Source organism: Myotis brandtii, unplaced genomic scaffold (genome assembly GCF_000412655.1).
Source record: "Myotis brandtii unplaced genomic scaffold, ASM41265v1 scaffold200, whole genome shotgun sequence".
Taxonomy (NCBI): domain Eukaryota; kingdom Metazoa; phylum Chordata; class Mammalia; order Chiroptera; family Vespertilionidae; genus Myotis; species Myotis brandtii.
The window spans coordinates 1,650,398-1,670,336 of record NW_005357453.1 but is presented as its reverse complement, the minus strand read 5'-3'; the positions used below and the strand labels follow the sequence as shown (position 1 = coordinate 1,670,336).

Here is a 19,939-nt window from a genome sequence, read left to right as displayed (position 1 = left end):
TCGAATATAACTGACTTTTCCTTTTCACAGTAATGTTCTTCAGGCAGATTTTCGAATACAAGAAAAAGTTATTGTGACAAGAGCCTACAAAGATACTATTTTAAAATCATTCAAACAATTCTCATTTTCTCTCATATAAGATCAAGTATATTTAGGGTTCATCCTGACTGAGTTAACTTTGACCCAGGGTGCTCATTTTTTTTTTCTGAGGGAATTTTCTCTCCACAGAAATTCAGCACCTGTCATAATGTAACATGAAATGGGACCATTTCGCTGTGGGAAGGGGCAAATTGGTCTACCAGCAAGCACAGTAAAGCATATTGACTGATTTGCTATGTGCTGAGACAGTTTCTTTCCTACTGTTTTCTTCAATCTTAGGGGGATCTTTTTTTTTTTAAACTAATAAATCTTTTTTTTAAATATACTTTATTGATTTTTTTTACAGAGAGGAAGGAAGAGGGATAGAGAGTTAGAAACATCAATGAGAGAGAAACATCGATCAGCTGCCTCCTGCACAACCCCTACTGGGGATGTGCCCACAACCAAGGTACATGCCCTTGAACGGAATTGAACTCAGGGACCTTCAGTCCGCAGGCCAATGCTTTATCCACTGAGCCAAACCAATCAGGGCCTTAGGGGGATCTTTATACTGGGTTATTTTTCACGCACTTGGTCATCAACCTAGAAGACTAATTTTGTTTAGAAATAGCTCTTTATATACTATTTTATATGCCTTCTTTGTAAGAATGTAAAGATATTTCTAATCACCACTAAATTATATAACATCAGTCCAATAATATCAAATTACAAGTGATTTGAGTTTGACATAAAATTTAGATCCTATCAATTTGACCAACTGTATACCAGCTGTGATTGAATAAGGTCCCACATAGTATATGATAAGTGACAGAATCTTCCTAAGTAATGTTAGATGAAGAAAAAGAACAACTGCTGGACTATATTAACAGACTCAGTCACTGGCAAGCATCCTGGGGAATTCCTTTGTTCCTGATAATTGACCTGATTTCACTGTCAATTTGAAAATCTGAGTAAAATACATAGGGGGTGTGTGATACAGCAACTGGGGAATAATTTATTCTCTTTTCTTTTAAAAAAAAATCCATTTACAGAATATATTTTGGTAGCTTAAAATAATATGAAAAAAGAGTTAATTGAAAAAAATAACAGCAAAAACAATTGAAAGGAATTGAGAGACAATGAAAAGGAAGCGGGAGACAACTGGAAATCCATTTATAGAGAAGCTTGAGTACTCCATCGCCCAAGAGGCTACGAATGTAGCATTTCATCTGGTTCAGTTACTTTAAACATTTTTCTCTCTCTCTAAATATAATTTCAAAAATTAGGATATATGCCTGTAGAAGTTTCAAATCCATTTACGTTTAAAAAGCTATGAGAGATTGTTTTAATTATTTTATAACAAATAAAAATCCCCACTTCTGTTAATAAATTATTCCAGCAATGGATTTGGCCAGCACTACTATTTACTTTACCTAAGCAAATATATGCTAACTGCTAATTACTCATCCTTTGGAGTTTTACAAATATTACTATTTAGTAGATATTAATCTTAGGAAAATATCTTTTAAGTGGGAGCAAGCAGGTGCAGCTAGGTGATGAATGGGAATGCCAACTAACCCTGGGTGGGCATTTCTGTGCACTGCATCACCGCTCTTCCTCCCTGTGTGGGACCCTCACCACGTTCTCCTCAGCAGAGGCAAGGTATAAGGACCAGAGCTGAACCTGAATATAGGATCATTAACTAAAATACCACTCATGTAGGCAACCTTCTGTTAGTAGTGAGCCTTACCAACCACAGATGCTTAAAATTTAAAAAATATTCTTGTTGAAAAGGATATGTTCCCCAGTCTACAAGACAGAACTTTCTGAGACCTGATGCTTGCAAGCAGGTTGTGCTGACAGTCGCTATCCAAAGCAGAAGACAAGTCATAGGCTCTGAACCAACAAATAACGAACACAGACTATAACCAGTGGTATTTCCAAATTCTCCCTTCTTTAAATGTAACATCCCCCCAAAATAAAACTCATAAATATTATTTTGCTCCTCTAACATCCTACTAATCACTCGTAGTGAAAAAATAATGGAATCTTAATTTTTCACTCTACGAATCATGGTATTCCCAAATTCACATCTCCCTGTGAGTTGATGGATAACTCTCATTTATCCCCATTTTCCTTTGTGTAAAACCATCCCTGTTTCTCTACACAAGTCAAGCTTTTAGCAAAAGAGTGGAAAGAGGATACAATCCTCCAAGTCCACCCAGCGTCCTATTCAAAGAATGAAAGCCCTCTGGCTTCGCAATGAACAACAGCGATGCCCTAAAAAAGTTGACCTCACTTTGTGTTTATTAATTGCAGGAAGCTGGTGGCAGAGGACAAGCACACATGATTTATGGTGTTTCTCCACGGAGCCGCAGAACTTTAATCCGAGCACAGGAAAGGGTGCGAGAGCAGCTTGGAAATTATGCCGAGCTTAATTATACTTAATGTGAATTATTCAGAAGTGCACACAGAGACTAAAAATTTATTTCCTACAAAGAAGCTTGACATTTTAATTGGTCCTTCAGAATAGAGACAAAACAATTTCCTCTCAAGAAAATTTACATCTCCCCTATCAGAGCCCCAGCCCCATCCAAGCAGAACTTCATTAACAAGATTAATTATCACCCCAGAGTGGGCTTCGTCAGGGGTATGGCCCAGGTGAAAAGAGGAAGACAACACAGTGAGTGACATCTCGGACAGACAGGACTGATTCAAGGAGGGAGAACGCGGCAGGGCGAGCCACACCATACCTTGGTCGTTAGCCATTTTGTCAGGGTGCTCCACTGCGGGGGGAAAAGAAATATTATTAGATTTGACAGTTCCCGGCAAGAAAGCTGACATTTTAAGTCAACAGTTTTTGTTAGCAAGTTCTTATATCAAGGCCAATGCCCTATGAAAATAAAATTAATAAGGAATTAAGGTTAATGTATTTATTTCTATTAAATAATTAGAAGGAAAAATGAAAATGTTTTTGTTGTATAAACGTGTTCTTAAAAATGTTATTTGTCACGTTGTTCTAACCATAAACTCAGAATGATCATCATACAAGTCTAATTAAAAACACAATAACCATAAAAATGCATGTGATTTTGCTTAGCATAGTGCTCTCTAGGTCCCTTTCTTTTAGGTTAATATGTAGACATATGAAAAGGGTAAATTAGGAAAGGTATCCTAATAAGAAGCAGACTTTGAATTCTGAATGAGTCTTTGAAAAACGCTATACACAAGTGTTTATTACGGTAAAATTCTACAAACTTTATACAAATTTTATAAATGTCTTTGTATCTTCTCAAGATTAACATTTTTTAATTTGGCAGGCTATCTAATCTAATAATTTCTAATCAAATCATTACAATTTAATTTTTGTCTTGACTTTCTCTCCCATTTCTCATTGAAGACTAATGGCACCTCAAAATACATTTTATTACAGTATTAAGGTGTTTTTGACGACAAGTGCTTTTGATAGGCAACTGAATTAACTGTACTTTATATTCAGGGCTAGAACCTTAATGCAGCTTTTAAGGATGGGCATCATGTTGTAGGAAATGCCATGCTGGTTTTCCTAAGAATGGGGAATGATATGCCAGGATCATATGTGACCACACAATCCAGGAAGGGTAAATGTCTGGTAGCCAGAACAGACATGCTTGAGAAACTACCATACACAGTATCACATATTTAGGGGAGAACTGTTTGCAATGATATAAAACAAACAAACAAAAATTTCATCTCATTTTGATTTATCTCTCCCTTTGTCTTTAATTATATACATGCGCTGTCTGTAGTTTAAGCAATTTTTAGCAAGTGACAAATCAATGTTATTGTGGACAATCTGATCTCTATTCTTATCTTCTGGATTTGCTTTATTGTTAGCAAATCTGGGCTGAATATTACTTGGGAAACCTTGAATGACTCAAGGAAGGTTATCTACTAAAGAGTATTTCCCAACAATGACCAAATATATTCTAATAGTTACTTTTTATTAAGGGCAAATAATGGCTTAAAAGTATTGTAATTTGTACCTGGACTTTTTAATGGCTTCTGTCATTTGTCAAGAAAATAATGGATTTTGTCACAAAATTCTTTGCAGACCAAAGCTCTTTTTGTATGGTGGTACAGAGCTCTCAGTTCTATATTTTGGATGGAAGAAGTGCACATTTCAGAATGATGATTAAGGATCCCTGAGAATACACCATATTCTGCTGCGGAGATGACTCTGTCCCCCACAGAAATCCTCATTGGTCTACTCCATCCAGCCTCCCTATTGACAGGCCAATGGGAAGAAGCTTACTTCACTGGAAGAAACAACCATGTGACAGGCAGAGATAAACATGATTCTTCCTCATCCTCCAAGGGTTCAACAGCGTGTAGGTATTGTAATGGGGAGGGTCTGGGGAAGGGAGGTGGCTATTTGAAGAATCCTATGTGGTCAAGAATCAAGTTTCAGAGTCTTTCAATTAACTTTTCAAGGAAAGAGTCAGATATATCACCTATACCATGTACATAAAGGGTATAATAACTTAATCCATTTTTAATTATAAATGTCTCTTTAATTAACCAGTGATTACTAATTGAGCTTCCTGTACCTCTCTGGCCGGTGCCTAAAACCAAAAAGGGATAAAACTCTAGTCTCAAGTAGAAAATATGTCAATCTTACAAAGACTGAATATAAGCCTGAGGGCACCTGCCTACGGGGCATGATTACAACAAAGCACTTGCCTGCTACCCAGTCGACTATCTTGAGTTTCCTCAGCTTCAGGACAATAGGCAAACCCTTCTATTTGTCAAAGTTACACTCTGATGAACAGTGGCCTTATGTTTTGAAGCAGCTTTGGAAAATGAAAATCTTAAATCAGAGAGCAATAGCGTGGTTTTATGTCTTTAGTGTAAATTGGGTTCACTGTGGCTTCAAATCTCTTACGATGAGTAATTTATTTACCTTAGAACATTTGTCATCCCAAGTGACACGTAAGATGCATGCATGTGCAATATCAATTATTTAAAAAGATGGGAGATATAAATATTTCTATATAACTTCAAGTGCACTCAAGACATCTAAAACTCAGTGTACTACATATGAGCAGGATCTGCTTAAAAAAACTTTTAACTGGTTATTAATGGAGCATGACATACCTAGGGTAGACAATATTAAACATTCCAATCAGGATATTAGAAATGATTCTTATGGAATATTATGACTTAGAGCAAATTCCTGAATTCCTTCTTAATGCTGAAGATCATTTAATAGATGAGTTGAGGACACTGAGGGTAAACAGTACCAAATGAGACAGGGAGTTCATTACACCATCCACAGGATGATTATCCATGTGGGCCTGTAAATCCTGTGATAACTCATCATTCTGCTGCTTAACACATTTGGATGCTTTAAGTCGTTTTTAAACCCTCTCTGAGATCTCCAGTTGGCATACGTTGTGAGCATGAAATTAATTTGGCACTTGTCCGCAGATAAAGATGAAGCGTTTGTGAAACATTATCGAGTTACATTTCATGCTCCCTCAAAATGAATAACCAGTTTCCTGTCAATTGCTCATTTGGAATGAAACCTGATTTAGACATGAAGTCCTAAAAACCTGGATAGACAAAGATTAGCTCATTTCCTCCTGTCTCCCTCCCAACTTCTAACCTGTCATTAAGAACCGTCACAGACTCAGGCTGAATGCTTGCTTGTGTGTTCCTGGCAAACTTTCAGATGTGCTATTACCAAATCCAGCTTTTGAATAGCTCACTCACAGAATTCAAAAGGCCACTGTTTATTAGGCTACCGTCCCTAGGAGAATTGAGAAATAGACTATACAATTTTTTCTAAAACTCTTCTTTAGTATGTCAAATGACTGGGTGAAAATGTGAGTCACGTGTTTCTAATTTTTCAGTTGTTTGCCATCACGTAGTATCACGTTTTCAGCCAGAGATAGAGGCATAATGTGGTCAGATCCAAGAGCCAAGAATCCTTCCTTAGAACAAGACACATCACTCCTTAAATATCGATCTTTAAATATCAGCTATACAGCATTGAAATTATTTTCAATTAATGAATTAATAGAGGCCCTCTGTCCTCCAGAAAAACAATACTCTGCTTTAAAAAATGTGTATGAAGATTATTTTGAGGTAGTTACTATTTCTGGGCCTGAGTATTTTTCTATCCTTAACCTGAGTGCTGAACACATAACGATCCTTAAATTGTGTGCTCATTTTTATTCTTACAAGCATGTGGGTTTTCTTCCAATCATTCTGCAAATTGTTGTCATTGTTGCTGACCTTCCTCTTTAAAATAAACACATTCATTTTGTTTGAGGTTTTCTACCTTGCCATATCAAAATATCCTTTACTGTACAAGGACAATAGGTCCTGAAAGAAGATATTTACATTTGGCAAGAGTATGCCATTCACATAATCCAATACTTTTTTTTTTGTTCCCTTACATAAAATGGCTAAAGTGTTTCATTATATTTCGAATGGAACCAACATACATGAAATCAATACAAAATTCCTAGGATTATCAGTGAAAAATGTCAAGTTGAAATGTCTGCCTTCTGCTGAAGGCAGAAAATGCAGTGATACAATAGGTCTTCCTAAGAAATGCTGGCTTAAGAAGTAAAAGATACATTTTAATTAATTATTTATTTTTCTTATTGTTTTCTAGTTACATTGAGAAATAATTGACATTTAACACTGTATAAGTTTAAGGTGTGGCGGCATGAGGGTCTTATTTACATATATGGTGAAATAATTACCATAAAAAGTTTAGTTAACATATATGCATATGCCCATGGACACAGACAACAGTGTGGTGAAGGCCATGGGGGCGAGTAGGGACTGGGTGGAGGTGGGCAAAGGGGAGGAAATAGTGTCAACAATAAAAATTTTAAAAAAGATTTAGTTAAATAAATCATTTCATATAGATAAAATAAAAAATGAAAAAAAATTCTTGTGATGAGAACTCTTAGGATCGACTCTCAACAAAATTCCTCTATATTATACAGCAATGTTAACTGAAGTCATTATGTTGTACATTACATCCTTAGTACTTATTTATATTATAACTGGAAGTTTGTACCTTTTGACTACCTTCCTCCAATTTCACTCTCTCCCTATCCCTTGACTTTCATAACAAAAAAAATCTGATCTCTTTTCTATGAGTTTGGTGTGTTTTTGTTTGGTTGCTTGTCTGTTTTTAGATTACACATGTAAGTGAAATAATAAAGTATTTGTTTTTACCTGTCTGATTTGTTTCACTTAGCATTATGCCTTCGAGACCTATCCATTTTGTCACAAATTGTAGGAATTCCTATTTCTTTGTGGCTGAATAATATTCCATTGTGTATGTATACCACAATTTCTTAATCCATTCAACCACTGATGGACATTTAGTTTGTTTCCATGTCTTGGCTATTTTAAATAATGCTCTTATGAACATGGGGGTGTAAATAGGATATCTAGATAGTGTTTTTATTTTCTTTGAATATATTCCCAGAAGTGGAATTACTGGATGGATCACATAATGTTTTTATTTTCAATTTTTGAGAAACCTCCATACTGTTTTCCATAGTGGCTGCACCAATTTACAATCCCACCAACAATGTACAGGATTCCCTTTTCCCCACATCATTGCCAGCATTTGTTATCTCTTGTGTTTTTGATGATGGCCATTCTAATAGGCGTGAGTTAATAACTCACTGTAGCTTTAATTTGCATTTTAATGCAATTTGAATACCCATGTAGTCATGCTGCCAACAGAGATGGTAGAAGGGAATTCATAACAATCCCACAGAAAAAGAGAGGCAATAGCAAAAAATGATTCAAACCTTTCAGAGTCCTGAAGAGGATGGGATCCGAGAGGGGCCCCACTCCTTTCACATTTCGTGCTTGAATTCGAAAGTAATACATAGTGTCAAGGTTGAGATCCATGATCTGATGAGTAAGACGATCACCACTGATTGTTTCCATAACCCAGTCATCAATTGGTATGTTCTTGTCCAAGGTATAAAACAAGATGTAAGCTGCATAAATAGATGAATGCAAGCTTTGTTAGTAGCCTGCTCTACTACTGCTTCCAAACATCCATGTTTCCCAAGTGTAATTTGCAATGATTATTATATATCCACAATCTATAAACTACAGTTTTGGGTTTGGCAAGTAATAATTTTTTTTCATATTGCAAGGATTAAATAAATAATTGCTTCAGTGTGCAGAACCTGAAAATGGAATAAGATAGAAATAAAAAAATATATGTCATTTAAAAATGTGAAGATTCTGCTGCCTACAAATTCTAATTATTGGTTTATTCTAATATATAAGCATGACAAAATGTAAAACATAGATAACAACTCTGTATAATTTTTACCATATTCCAATAATGAAAACAAGGAGTATTTATTGTGGCTTATGCTTAAGTAATAAAAATACACTGAAAAGCATAACATGCCGTGCTTGTTTAAAGTGTTATAAAAGAAACGGTGATATACGTTTATCGTAATAACTCTGTGAGGCTGGCAGAAGCACTGTTGCCTCCTTTCACAGATGATAAAGTTGAAAACGACCCAAGCTAGGGGTAAAAAAGCTAGGATAATATCCTCTACTGATAATATCCAACACTATTTCCCCTAGTCCGTCCCACCTAGGGAAAAAAAGACAATGTATTTCTGGATAATTGTAGGTTATCTAGTTACTATCTCAAATGTTAATAATCTATCATCTGATAGTATCATTTGCCCTCTGTGTTAGGGGATGTTACTTGAATACTACTAGGGTACTCAGTGGTGATAATCTAACATGCACCCAAGTAAACCCTGTAATATATTAATATTCTAACATTATATTTAGCCAATATGTAAACTAGATTTTATTTAAACACATTAATTCACAATTTTGTATTAGACTATCAGATGAAACTGTACAATAGCTCATCATAGGTGTCTTTGGTCTATGACTATAGTGCCAGCCTCCATTTCTGTTAAAATTCTGCACAGATGGCTACATCAGCTAGGCCACAAATCTCCGTAGTTCTATTTTTATACACTGAATATGTTCTTTATAAATCATATTTTTAAAAACAGCAGTCTTTGATCGACTGGTTCCTTCCTTTTGAGTCCTGCTTATCTTGTTAGGATTGGGGACCCTCACACATAGATCTTTTGTGGTTATATCATAAGGTTCTTTGACTCAGATTCACTGTCCTCCTCCAATAACCATGCACACTACCTACATGAAAACACACACACTTACTCCCGGTGGACTGCAGTGAGGTCTCCATACTATGTTTGTTCCCACCTACCACTTATTCTTCACTCTTTCCATCCAAATTCTACCCATCCACCAAGGTCTAGTTCAAGCTACATCTAACATATAAAACCTTCCTCTATAGTGAGAAATTTTTTGTAGACTTTGCCACACACTTCAGTAAAGTAAAAGAACATTTATATAATTTTTAATCATTTGTCACTTAATGCCATATTTAACCTCAATGATGCTTGGGTTTGGAGGGATGCGTTCTAAACAATGAACTGGATCTGTCTTCCTTGTGATTCTGCAGGATTAAGAATTGTTGCAAAGCCCTAACAGGTTTGGCTCAGTGGATAGAGTGTCGGCCTGCAGACTGAAGGGTCCCGGGTTCGATTCTGGTCAAGGGCATGTACCTTGGTTGCGGGCACATCCCCAGAAGGGGGTGTACAGGAGGCAGCTGATTGATGTTTCTCTCTCATCGATGTTTCTAACTCTCCCTCTCCCTTCTTCTCTGTAAAAAAATCAATAAAATATATTTAAAAAAAAAAGAATTGTTGCAAATTCCAAGATCCAGAAATCCATTTCTCTTCAATTCAGATCAATGATAAAAACCTACATCTCTTTTGCTGTAGCTTTCACTTTTCACCAAGTTTAGTGTTTCCCAAATCTGCCTAATTATAAGAATTACCTGGTGACTGGGTATAAGTTACAAAACATAGGTCCCAAGAAAGGGCATTTTGATTTAATAGGTGTGGCAGACAGAGTCTTAGCCCCCCAAAGACTCCCATCTCCTGGTAGTCACACTTTTTTGTAAGCCTTTCTGTCTGAGCATAACCAATAACACACAGCAAATATGATGAACTATCACTTCCATGATTGCGTTACATGAGACTCTAACTTCCGTCTTGCTAGCAAACTCTCCTATGTTGGCTTTGATGGAACAAGCTGCCAGATGGCGAGGACCACATGGCAAGGAACTGAGGATTGGCTCTGATCAACAGCCAGTAAGAAACTGAATCCTGCCAACAACCACAGGAATTGGAAGCAAATCTTTTCCCCAGTCAAGCTTCAGATGAGACATCTGTCTAGTCTAAAACCTTGACTGCTGCCTTGTATGAATCCCTGAAGCAGAGTACTCAGTTAAGCTGTGCTTGGATTCCTGACCAACAGAAACAGTGAGATAATGAATGTGTGTTGTTTTAAGGTGCTAAGTTTGTGGTGATATTGTAATCGATAATACAATAAGTTAAATGTAACCCCAGCAATTGGGACCCTAGATGACCTCTGTGTTTAAGCAAGGTGAGGAATCACTTCTTTTGTTGATATGTGGGATCTGTATACTAGTATATGTGTGGCATTTGTTGAGATGTTGACACTGCAGATATGAATGTCTTAAGATGCAGAGAGTTCAGGGGAAGGTAAAAGGCCAAGGTTAAGAATTCTTCAAAACTTATAAAGGTTGTGTGACTCCTCTCTCTGGTTAATATTAAAATTGGAAGATTATAATTCAAAAGGGATGATGAAGTATCATTGGATAAAATAATTGTTTCTGACTCACAAATATCCATTCATTTATAATTCAGCCCCCATAACAACATCAATAAAATCTGATATTCTTTGAGCCAGAGCATCCCCCATTCTTGTCCCCAAAGAATTATATCTATTGAATATAAGACCCTGATATTTGTAATAGTTTTTTTTTAGCTTTTATTATGTGCATGTCATATCTCTTCAAGAGAATAAAAACATTTCTTTAGTTCAGGAGCCATATCTTATATTACATTTTATTATTCAAAAGAACTAATAAAATATCTTTACATACTAAGTATTGAAACTCACTTATTGAATGAAATCCATTAGCCAGAAAGCATATAAGTTTTACATTCATGACATTTAATAAAACTGTTAAAGTTTTCATGGGCTGTTTTAAATGCACAACACATCTGAAAGTTTGAAGAATTGTGTTCCATCCCAGTCAGCTACACTTTTCCTGAATTTTCTTTATTTATCAAATGAGATTAAAATATACGCCTTCACAATGCTTTTTTATGTAAAAAGTATTCAATTTAGCATTTAGAATGACAATTCTAGAATCAAGTAAGGTTGAAGATGCAAGCATCAGGTTCTGACCATTTCATTCTGTATTTGAGCAATTTCCTTATACTGGTAGGCAACTCTATTTTTTAATTTTATTTTTGTAAATTTGAGAACTCATATGGGGAATAGAAACACATTACTTTATTCAAAAGTAAAAATTGGCCATAGAGAAAGCAAACAATTTCGTTTAAATATGTGAGTTTGGTATGATCGGAGGATATTAAATCCAGTATTGAAAGTCTTACCTTATAGATTTCCATATAACCACATAAGTTGGAACAAATTCATTGGTTTCTCACAACCTTTCTGTATATCTATATTCATTTCTCTGTGTCCAAGTATCTGTTTTTCTTTATTGTTTTCTCTTACTTTTTTCTACTTCATTTTTGTCTCTTACCCACCACAGCCGGCTATATAATGAAGTTTCATATCCAGTCATGGGTTGTAAGAGCTGGGATTGCTAACCCATCTGAGCACTCCCACATTGGAATAACATTTGTCTAAATACATATAAAATTTAACATCATACATCTGTTAGTTTGACCCTACTTATACAAATAGGTAGTTGTAATTCCAGAAGCAAAGGGTAGAAGTGTTTAATGCCACCTCTCTCCTCTCTTCTGTCCTCTTCCATACTTCTTGTCACTCATTACTGATTTCCCTCCAAGACTCAGATAGACTGTGAATCACAAGGAAGACTAAGATGACCCCTACCAACAAGAAGATCTACCCAGTCAGAGCTTTTCCGCTTAAAAAAATGATTCTGCTAATCTTGTATATAAATAGATACATAAGGATGGAAGGACCCATTTCTTCCTCCTTTTTGGTCAAAAATAACAGGCAATGGATTCAGGGATACCTGACCTCAAGTCACAGCTCTAACACTGACTGGCTTTGTAACCTTGAACAACTTGCTTAATCTGAGTACATCTCAATTTTATCATCTGAGAAGAAGTTGCTATGAGATAATGCATTTTAAGAACCCAATATGTGGGGATATTTCTATTAAATTACCTTCTACATACTAACTACATAGTAAATGCTCCAGCTAGTCTTCCTTCCTTCCTTTCTCTCTCTCTCTTTCTTAATATTAATACATCTTAAGGAAGTTGTCATATTTGGAAGAGCTGAACTGTTGGTCTCAAGCGAAGCAATAGATTTAATAGCAATTTAATGATTATTCTACCGACTAAATATTTATTCATTACCTACTACGTGTTAAGGATATTGTTATAAGGGAGAAGGCATTGGACAAAATCTGAAACCTGTTCTTATAAAATTTTCAGCAGTGTACTATAAGCATTTGATTTTACTTCATGATTACATGTTGAGGAGATGAAAAAGAAGGAGTCAAGATGACTAAATTTCCAACTTATGCAACCAGGTGAACTGTGGAGGCTTTGGAAATGATGGTAATAAAAAACTGCAGGAAATTATGATTTCAGTGTGAGTGCCCAGCTGGGTCCACATTACTGGATAGTCTTAAAACCAATTACTGAATATAATAGTGCATTATTTAGTTGGTTATGGTGAGTGAGAGACAAAGAGAGAGAGAGAGAAAGAAGTAGAGAAAGAGGGGTTGGAGAATAGAATACAATAAGACAGACAAATGGAAATATACATTATGAGGTTTTAATATGAAATTTAAGAGACAATTGTGTTCACTGAAGCTCTGGGTATCATATAGACACTTTTGCAGAGAAAGTAACGAAGAGAATATAGAGAAGCATTGTTCAGACCATCCAACCTCAGAGGGAAGGTAGGGGAGGGTGAGGGAAAGGGGGAGAGATCAACCAAAGGACTTGTATGCATGCATATAAGCCTAATCAATGGACACAGACATCAGGGGGGTGGGGGCATGAGTGGGGGTGTGTGTGGGGGGCAATGGGGGATAAGGACACATATGTAATACCTTAATCAATAAAGAAATTTAAAAAAAGAGAATAAAAAGATCTGAATTCTGGAAGCAACGCTTAAGGAACAGATGGAAGAAATATGTGCTAGCAAGACTAAGCTATAGCCTAGAAGTGGGAAGAAAAATGGTTAGGTGAATTTTACAAAAGTAAAGAGAGAAGAGAATTTGAAGCAACAGGAATTGGAGACACAGAAAAAGCAAGTATAACTTTCACCATTAGATACCAATAATAAGAAAACAATCTCTGAAGACCTAACTCTTCCCTCTATCTACCTTGATCTCTGATCTTAAATAATGTTGGATGCTGCATGTATTTAGATCAATGTTTCACAACTAGCCGTATTAAAATCACTTGGAAAATACCATGCCCAATCCTTCTTCAGAAAAATTAAATCATAAATCAATTGAAAATCACAATTTGGACCAGTTGAATACTAAGAAGTTGAAGTATAGCATAGTATAATAATTAAGAGTAGGAGCCTGAGTTTATATCCTAGCTTGATTCTAACTTGAAATGCGGACTCCATCTCGGAGCTAATAACCAGCTTAACTTCTGAATGAATGAATCCGGCCAGATCTTTGACACCCCCACCCCCCACCTATTCCCTTTAGAGGGCTCTGGAATGTGTACAGTGACAGCTGTCTAATCATGAAATTTTCATTAATCCTTCCTCTGGGGCAAGGCACCCTTGATTTGATCTATCTCTTGGCTCACCCTGGTGCCAGGGACTCCTGCTATCTGCCTCTTGATTGTTTAATCTTTTTTGAAGTATACATATTTACAAATTGATGAACCGGGTTCCATGCAAAGCCCATTAGCAAAGCCTCTTCCTCGAGTGGATTTCAAATTGGAATAATAATAGCTCATTTGTTTCTGTACATACTGGGCATCAGGGACTTATCTAGGCACTTTATTATAATGATTCTACAAAAGAGGTTCTATCCCCTTATTTTATAGATGAGAAAGTCAGACTCTGGGAGGTTAAATCACTTGCCTGGGCATCTCTCTCAGAAGCTCAGGTTTTCAGTTCATAACCACCCTGTCCTACTGCTGTGCAGATGCAGGAACTTAGGAAAACAAGGAAATAGAAATGCAGGAAGGGAGTACATCCTTCTGTAGGTTCACAGGTGCCCGACACACTGGGAAAGAGCTCACATGTTCCTTTGCACTTTCATGGAAACAGAGTGTAGCAAACCTGGGCCTTCTGCCTAATGGTCTTCTATTTTGAATATTTTATCATCCTATTTTCTAAAAGGAATTTGGTTGAAAGAATCAAAATATGTGTAGGAAGAAGTTGTCTTATGGGCTGTGTGTGTGTGTGCTCTCTGTTGAATTGAGTCAAAATATCTCAAGCTGAAAATCACAACTTGGCCTTCATAAATGCATACCATTATTAGAGAATGAAGTTTTAGTTGTGAAAACGATTATACAACTCGACATAAAATATGTGGACAAGGTCTCTTACACATACACTGTGATTTTGGCACACTAATTTTTTTGCTTAGATTAATTGCATTGTCCCCATTTTTTAATCTTGAAAAGCAAAATAAAGCTTCCTTTTAGAGTTGAAAACATATTCTATTGTTTACATTGACAATTTGATGAGATTTACCTAAATAAGAGTGGAGAATTGGGTAGTATACGACTTGTTTTATCCTTTAAGAACAAAAAATTCTTTCCACCAGAACTTGTTTTGATTTAGAAAAGTTCTATTTTGTTTTTTTTTCTTAAACTTATTATCTGTTGATTTACCATAAGTTTATAAATAAGTTTGTCACATAATAAAATAGTCATCATGTAAACCAATCAAAATCTACAAAAGTACTGAAATGGAACCAATGAAAACAGATCATAAAATTGAATGGAAATAAGAAGAAATTAGAATGAGCCAACCTTCATTTTAAAAAACCTGGCAGAGTGACAACTGAGCATATAAGATTTAGGGAAGATGTTTGTTCCTCTTTTTCCATATTTGTCGGCTCAAATGAAAATTCTATTAGCTATTGCACTAAGAGCAATTTCCTAGAGAAAACAAGTCTTCAACTTATATTTGCATCGCATTTGGAATTTTCATATATTACCTTTGCATTTTGTAAATTTCAGAAAGTCACTCACTTAAAGCACATGTCATCTGAACTATAATTCCCATGCTTGTCTTTGCATCACAGAATGACTGAATTACTTTGCTAATTTGTAGTAGTGCTATCCACTTCTTGTATGCAAAGAAAAAAGGAGTGACTCTTACATGTGCCCAACCCAATGGTTCAGGTTAATTAGACTATAATGTGCCCATTTTTAGTTATACAATATTTTTTTCATAATAATTATATGCTATGGAGACATCTATTAAAAGACTAGAGTGATCATTTAAATGCAAAACCCCTGATAGAACTCCATTATATTTTTCATACTAAATTAACATTACAGGCTTCTAATGGATGCTTTAATTAGGCATTGATGTTATCAGCAATATTTGGTAAAATAAAATCTGTCACTGTGAAATATTCATTAAGTACAATTTCTGTCAGTCAACATTAAGTGTTTTCTGAACCTTAGGATTTAAATAAGAAGCTAAAAGCGGGGTTTCAAGCTAAATACATGAAAACCCGCCCAGACAAACCTCCTTTTTCCCATGTGTCACACAAAAATACATGGTCATTAGGTGTCTTTTGTGTTTTATAATTGCCAAACCACCGGCTTCTTCTCAGTCACTCATGCTCAGAGACATCCCATTAGAAGGTTGTCCTCAGGCTGCACAGACTAAAACAACAAAAGGCCTATGCTAATTGAAGTGCACATCTTTCGGGAAGCAACTCCAATCACACGTGTGTGTGTGTGTGTGTGTGCGCGCGCGCGTGCCTAATTGTATGCACCAAAGAATTCCACGGTCAGTGCCCTCAGCGAGGGCAAGAAGAGACCATCAGAAAGGGTCAGGAAGTCAACCAAGATGCTGGACAGAAAACTAATACACAAAAGGCACGAGCAGCACACGCGGGGTGAGCCATCCCGGGCCCAGCAGAGCAAACGCTCCAAATGAAGCTGAGATGCTTACCCGTGATTTTCCCATTGGCTTCCAAGGGAGGCTGCCAGCTCACAATGACAGCACGGGGCTTCCCTTCCCGAGTAATGACTGTCAGATCCTTGGGAGCAGAGGTCGGGGCTGCCGGGGGAACAGAGACAAGGCCTTGTCATCGGATGTGAGAGAAAACAGACATTTATGGGACTTCTAATCACGATGTTGACACTCAGGATCTATCATGCAGTATATCATGCTGATTTTACCATTTACAATTCCTCTCAAGTATTTGGATTAAAGAAGCAAACAAACACAAATACAGAAATTAATGTGTGTTATTTTTTCCCGAGGAAGTTTAATGACTTCCAAAGGAGAAGAGAACATGTGTGAACATGGAGGAAAGACTATAATGTATTTTCAAGCGAGTGCTGCATTGAAAATATGAGAAGCATAAGAGAACAAACAAATGTGCACATACTTGTGAGATTGACGGCTACATGTCTCCGAGGGACAGAACTCTGTCATGACTGTAGGATTTATAATTGAAATGTCACCTAATTCTAAATTTCCTTAGAAGCCCCTCCTCAAGAAAAGAATGCATTTGAAAACAGGTCAAAACAACTTGCTTAGGTAACATACCAGTTATCTCCTAACAAGAAGGCAAAGAAATATTTGAAAATAGAGCAGGCAAGGAATCTATGGTATGAGATTAGATGGTATGAAACCCTGCCTTTTATTAGAGCTTTTCCCACCTGTTGGTGAAAGGGAGCAGAATTTGTCACCCCCAAAATATGCCTCTTTGGTATAAGTATTATTTTAGGTGGATGCAATAGCATAGAAACTTCATTTCTTTAAATGACTTTTTCTCCTTTATTTCCTTCAGATTCAAACTGGCTTCATCCATCACCTGACTCACCTGCCTCCTTCTCCCTTGCACGGCTTCTCCCTTAATCATAAACCCTCAGGACGAGGAGGTTCTGATCAGCATCAAATGATCTTAGGAACAAAGCCTCTGGTCTGTTGACCAGGGAGACAGAGGTCCAGTCAACTTAGAGATAATGTCTACACCTCAGTTGTGTTTCAGCTCCAAGCCCAGAAAAGCAGCAAAACCGGACAAAGTGACTTCCTGGTTGACCTCAGGACCAGCCGCACTGATCAAGGTTCCCTACCCTAGAACCAACCAACCAGTAGAATCCACGACTCTGAAAGGAACACCTGCAGAGCTGTGAATGTTGGTGAATAGAGATTCATCAACATTTCCCATGTTGCTTCAGGTTAAAATAAATATTTTTCTTCTCTCCTAGATTATAATTTTCTCAAAGATACAGGCTATATCGTCTTTGCTTTTTATACCAAGTCCCGATCTCAGGACCTGACATTTACAAATGGACATAATTGGAAACTCATAATTAATGTCTCAGTTGACTGGACGAGTATTGCCCTATGGTTTGTCTGGTTCTCCTTTTCCCATGCTTGACTGTCTTGAAGCGCATGAATGGGAGGTAACACTCAAGATTTAGAAGATTTCCAGCCATGGGAATTGTACTGGCCATTTGTTATTTGGACTGTCCAACATCCCATCCCTTCCTCCTTCGGTAAGAGAAGCACTTGGCTCCTTTCTTTGGGAACAAGCTCTTCTCTGTCATGTGAATTTCATGGCCTTCACCCCACTCTTGCCTTAGCAGTGGGATCCCCTCTTCTGGGAAACAGAATGTTAATAAGAAAGATAAACATATCGGGTCAAACCATTGTGATGGCAACACCCTGAATAACAGTCCGATAGTGTTCTTCTCCTCTGAAGGCTGGGAGTACCTCTGGTTTCTGTCCCTTCCCAAGACCCATTCTTTCAGGTGTTCTTGCAGTTATTTTTTATTTTACTTAAGCTAACTAGAGTAAAGTATTCATCACCTGGGCAGAATGAAATGTTTTATTTCAAGAATCCTCCCGCCACCTTTGTCTTTATCATGAGCAATTTCAACACAAGTGCCTAGCAATGCAGCCCCTATAGTCTTTATGTTAGTGCAGAATTGGAAGGAAACCCTAGAGTCATTTCATTCACTTCATTTCCTTCTCTCAGTTATAAAACCTGCAGACACTTGTGAATTACTTCTTGCTTCTCATCATCACCCAGAGATCTCATCCACACGCTATTTACACCTTTGTCCAGATCATTATCTGTTTTGACAATCACCCTTCCTGCTAACCACATTTCTGAAAGTTAATATCTTTTTGTCTCACCATTGGAGTGCCTACAAGGTTAGGCAGTTGATGAGAAATCAATAGGGTACATTTATCAAGTCAGATGCTGGTGTGCATTTTATGTTTATGAAAGGGAAAAATGATTGCATTTTTTGCTTAAGAGGAAATTAAACTCCTTCTCTTTCACTCAGGGAAGACCAAATGTCTTAGTGGTTTATATTTCACTCCTTCATCTCATTTTAAGTAAAAAGAAAGAGCAGAACTTTTATTATTCCCATAGTACATAACTCATTAAGCTTGTCTTAGTCTTCAAAGGAAGATGTGAACATTGACATTCAGGGAAGAATTCTAGGAGAAGGAGTTAATATATGTACACATGTAAAATAGAAGAGAATGTTGAAATTAAATCGGACAAACAAGAAAACTTTGTATAGAAAAAGTACCCATAAAAATGTAAAAATGCAGTAAACTCTGTGAGTTAACATGGTAACCAAAGATAAAAATTAGGACTGCAATACCATGGGACAAATTCTAATAGAAACAGAAATTCAACTTCTCCAGAGAAGAGTTTTGTGATCATATTTAAAAAATTCCTATGATATAATATCACAAAGCCAATCAAAAGGCAGGATAATCCCCGGCCAGCATGGTTCAGTTAGCTGGAGCACCATCCCATACATCAAAAAGTTGTGGGTTTGATTCCCAGTCAGGGCACAGACCTAGGTTGCAGGTTTATCCCAGGTCAGGGCAAGTTTAGGAGGCAACTGATGGATGTTTCTCTCTCACATCAATGTTTCTCTTCCCCGGCCCCTGCCTTCCTCTCTCTCTAAAAAAAAAAATCAATAAAAACATATCCTGGGGTGAGGATTAAAAAAAGCATGTTAAACCTTGTATTCTTCAAATGTTGGATCCCTGTGAACAATGAATGTCAAGTGCACTGCAGGTCTTTTAAGGTAATAAACTCAACTTTTATGATCCACAGTAAATGTGACTGGTAAAATTTATAGGGAATTGCTTTTACCCCAGGTTTGAACTACTTCAAATTGCATGAAGGTTTTCCATTTTGTTCTCTTATTTCTAAAGAATGAACATGACCACCCAAAACTGCTTCCCACATCTAGCTGAGGTTATTTAGGATAGGAATCCATGAGCCTGCAGTTATAATGCAACGCTTTATTTTGTACCTAATTTCTTTCCAAAAAAGTAAATCCCTACCGTGACTGTTGGTCAATGATACAAATGCTTTGGACAGAGAGTTCAATGCATAGCTGTCTGCCTTTATGTAAATGCATGAAAAAGAAGATTTCTATTTAGATCCCTTGAGTTAATGCCTCAATTAAAACCAGATTGCTTAATCCATTAGGAATTCATTTTCTTTTTTCCTAAAATG

At 36.7% G+C, this 19,939-nt stretch overlaps 1 protein-coding gene across 1 annotated transcript in view; it reads right to left on the bottom strand.

The window, feature by feature from the left end:
* DCC (DCC netrin 1 receptor) overlaps positions 1–19,939 on the bottom strand; it is a 980,448-nt gene that overhangs the window by 75,839 nt on the left and 884,670 nt on the right. The window contains exons 20-22 of the mRNA XM_014538876.1: positions 16,387–16,494; positions 7,905–8,099; positions 2,832–2,864 (exon numbers count right to left, since the gene is read on the bottom strand). Of these exons, the coding sequence (XP_014394362.1) occupies positions 2,832–2,864; positions 7,905–8,099; positions 16,387–16,494 (336 nt within the window). The remainder of the gene's footprint in view (positions 1–2,831; positions 2,865–7,904; positions 8,100–16,386; positions 16,495–19,939) is intronic.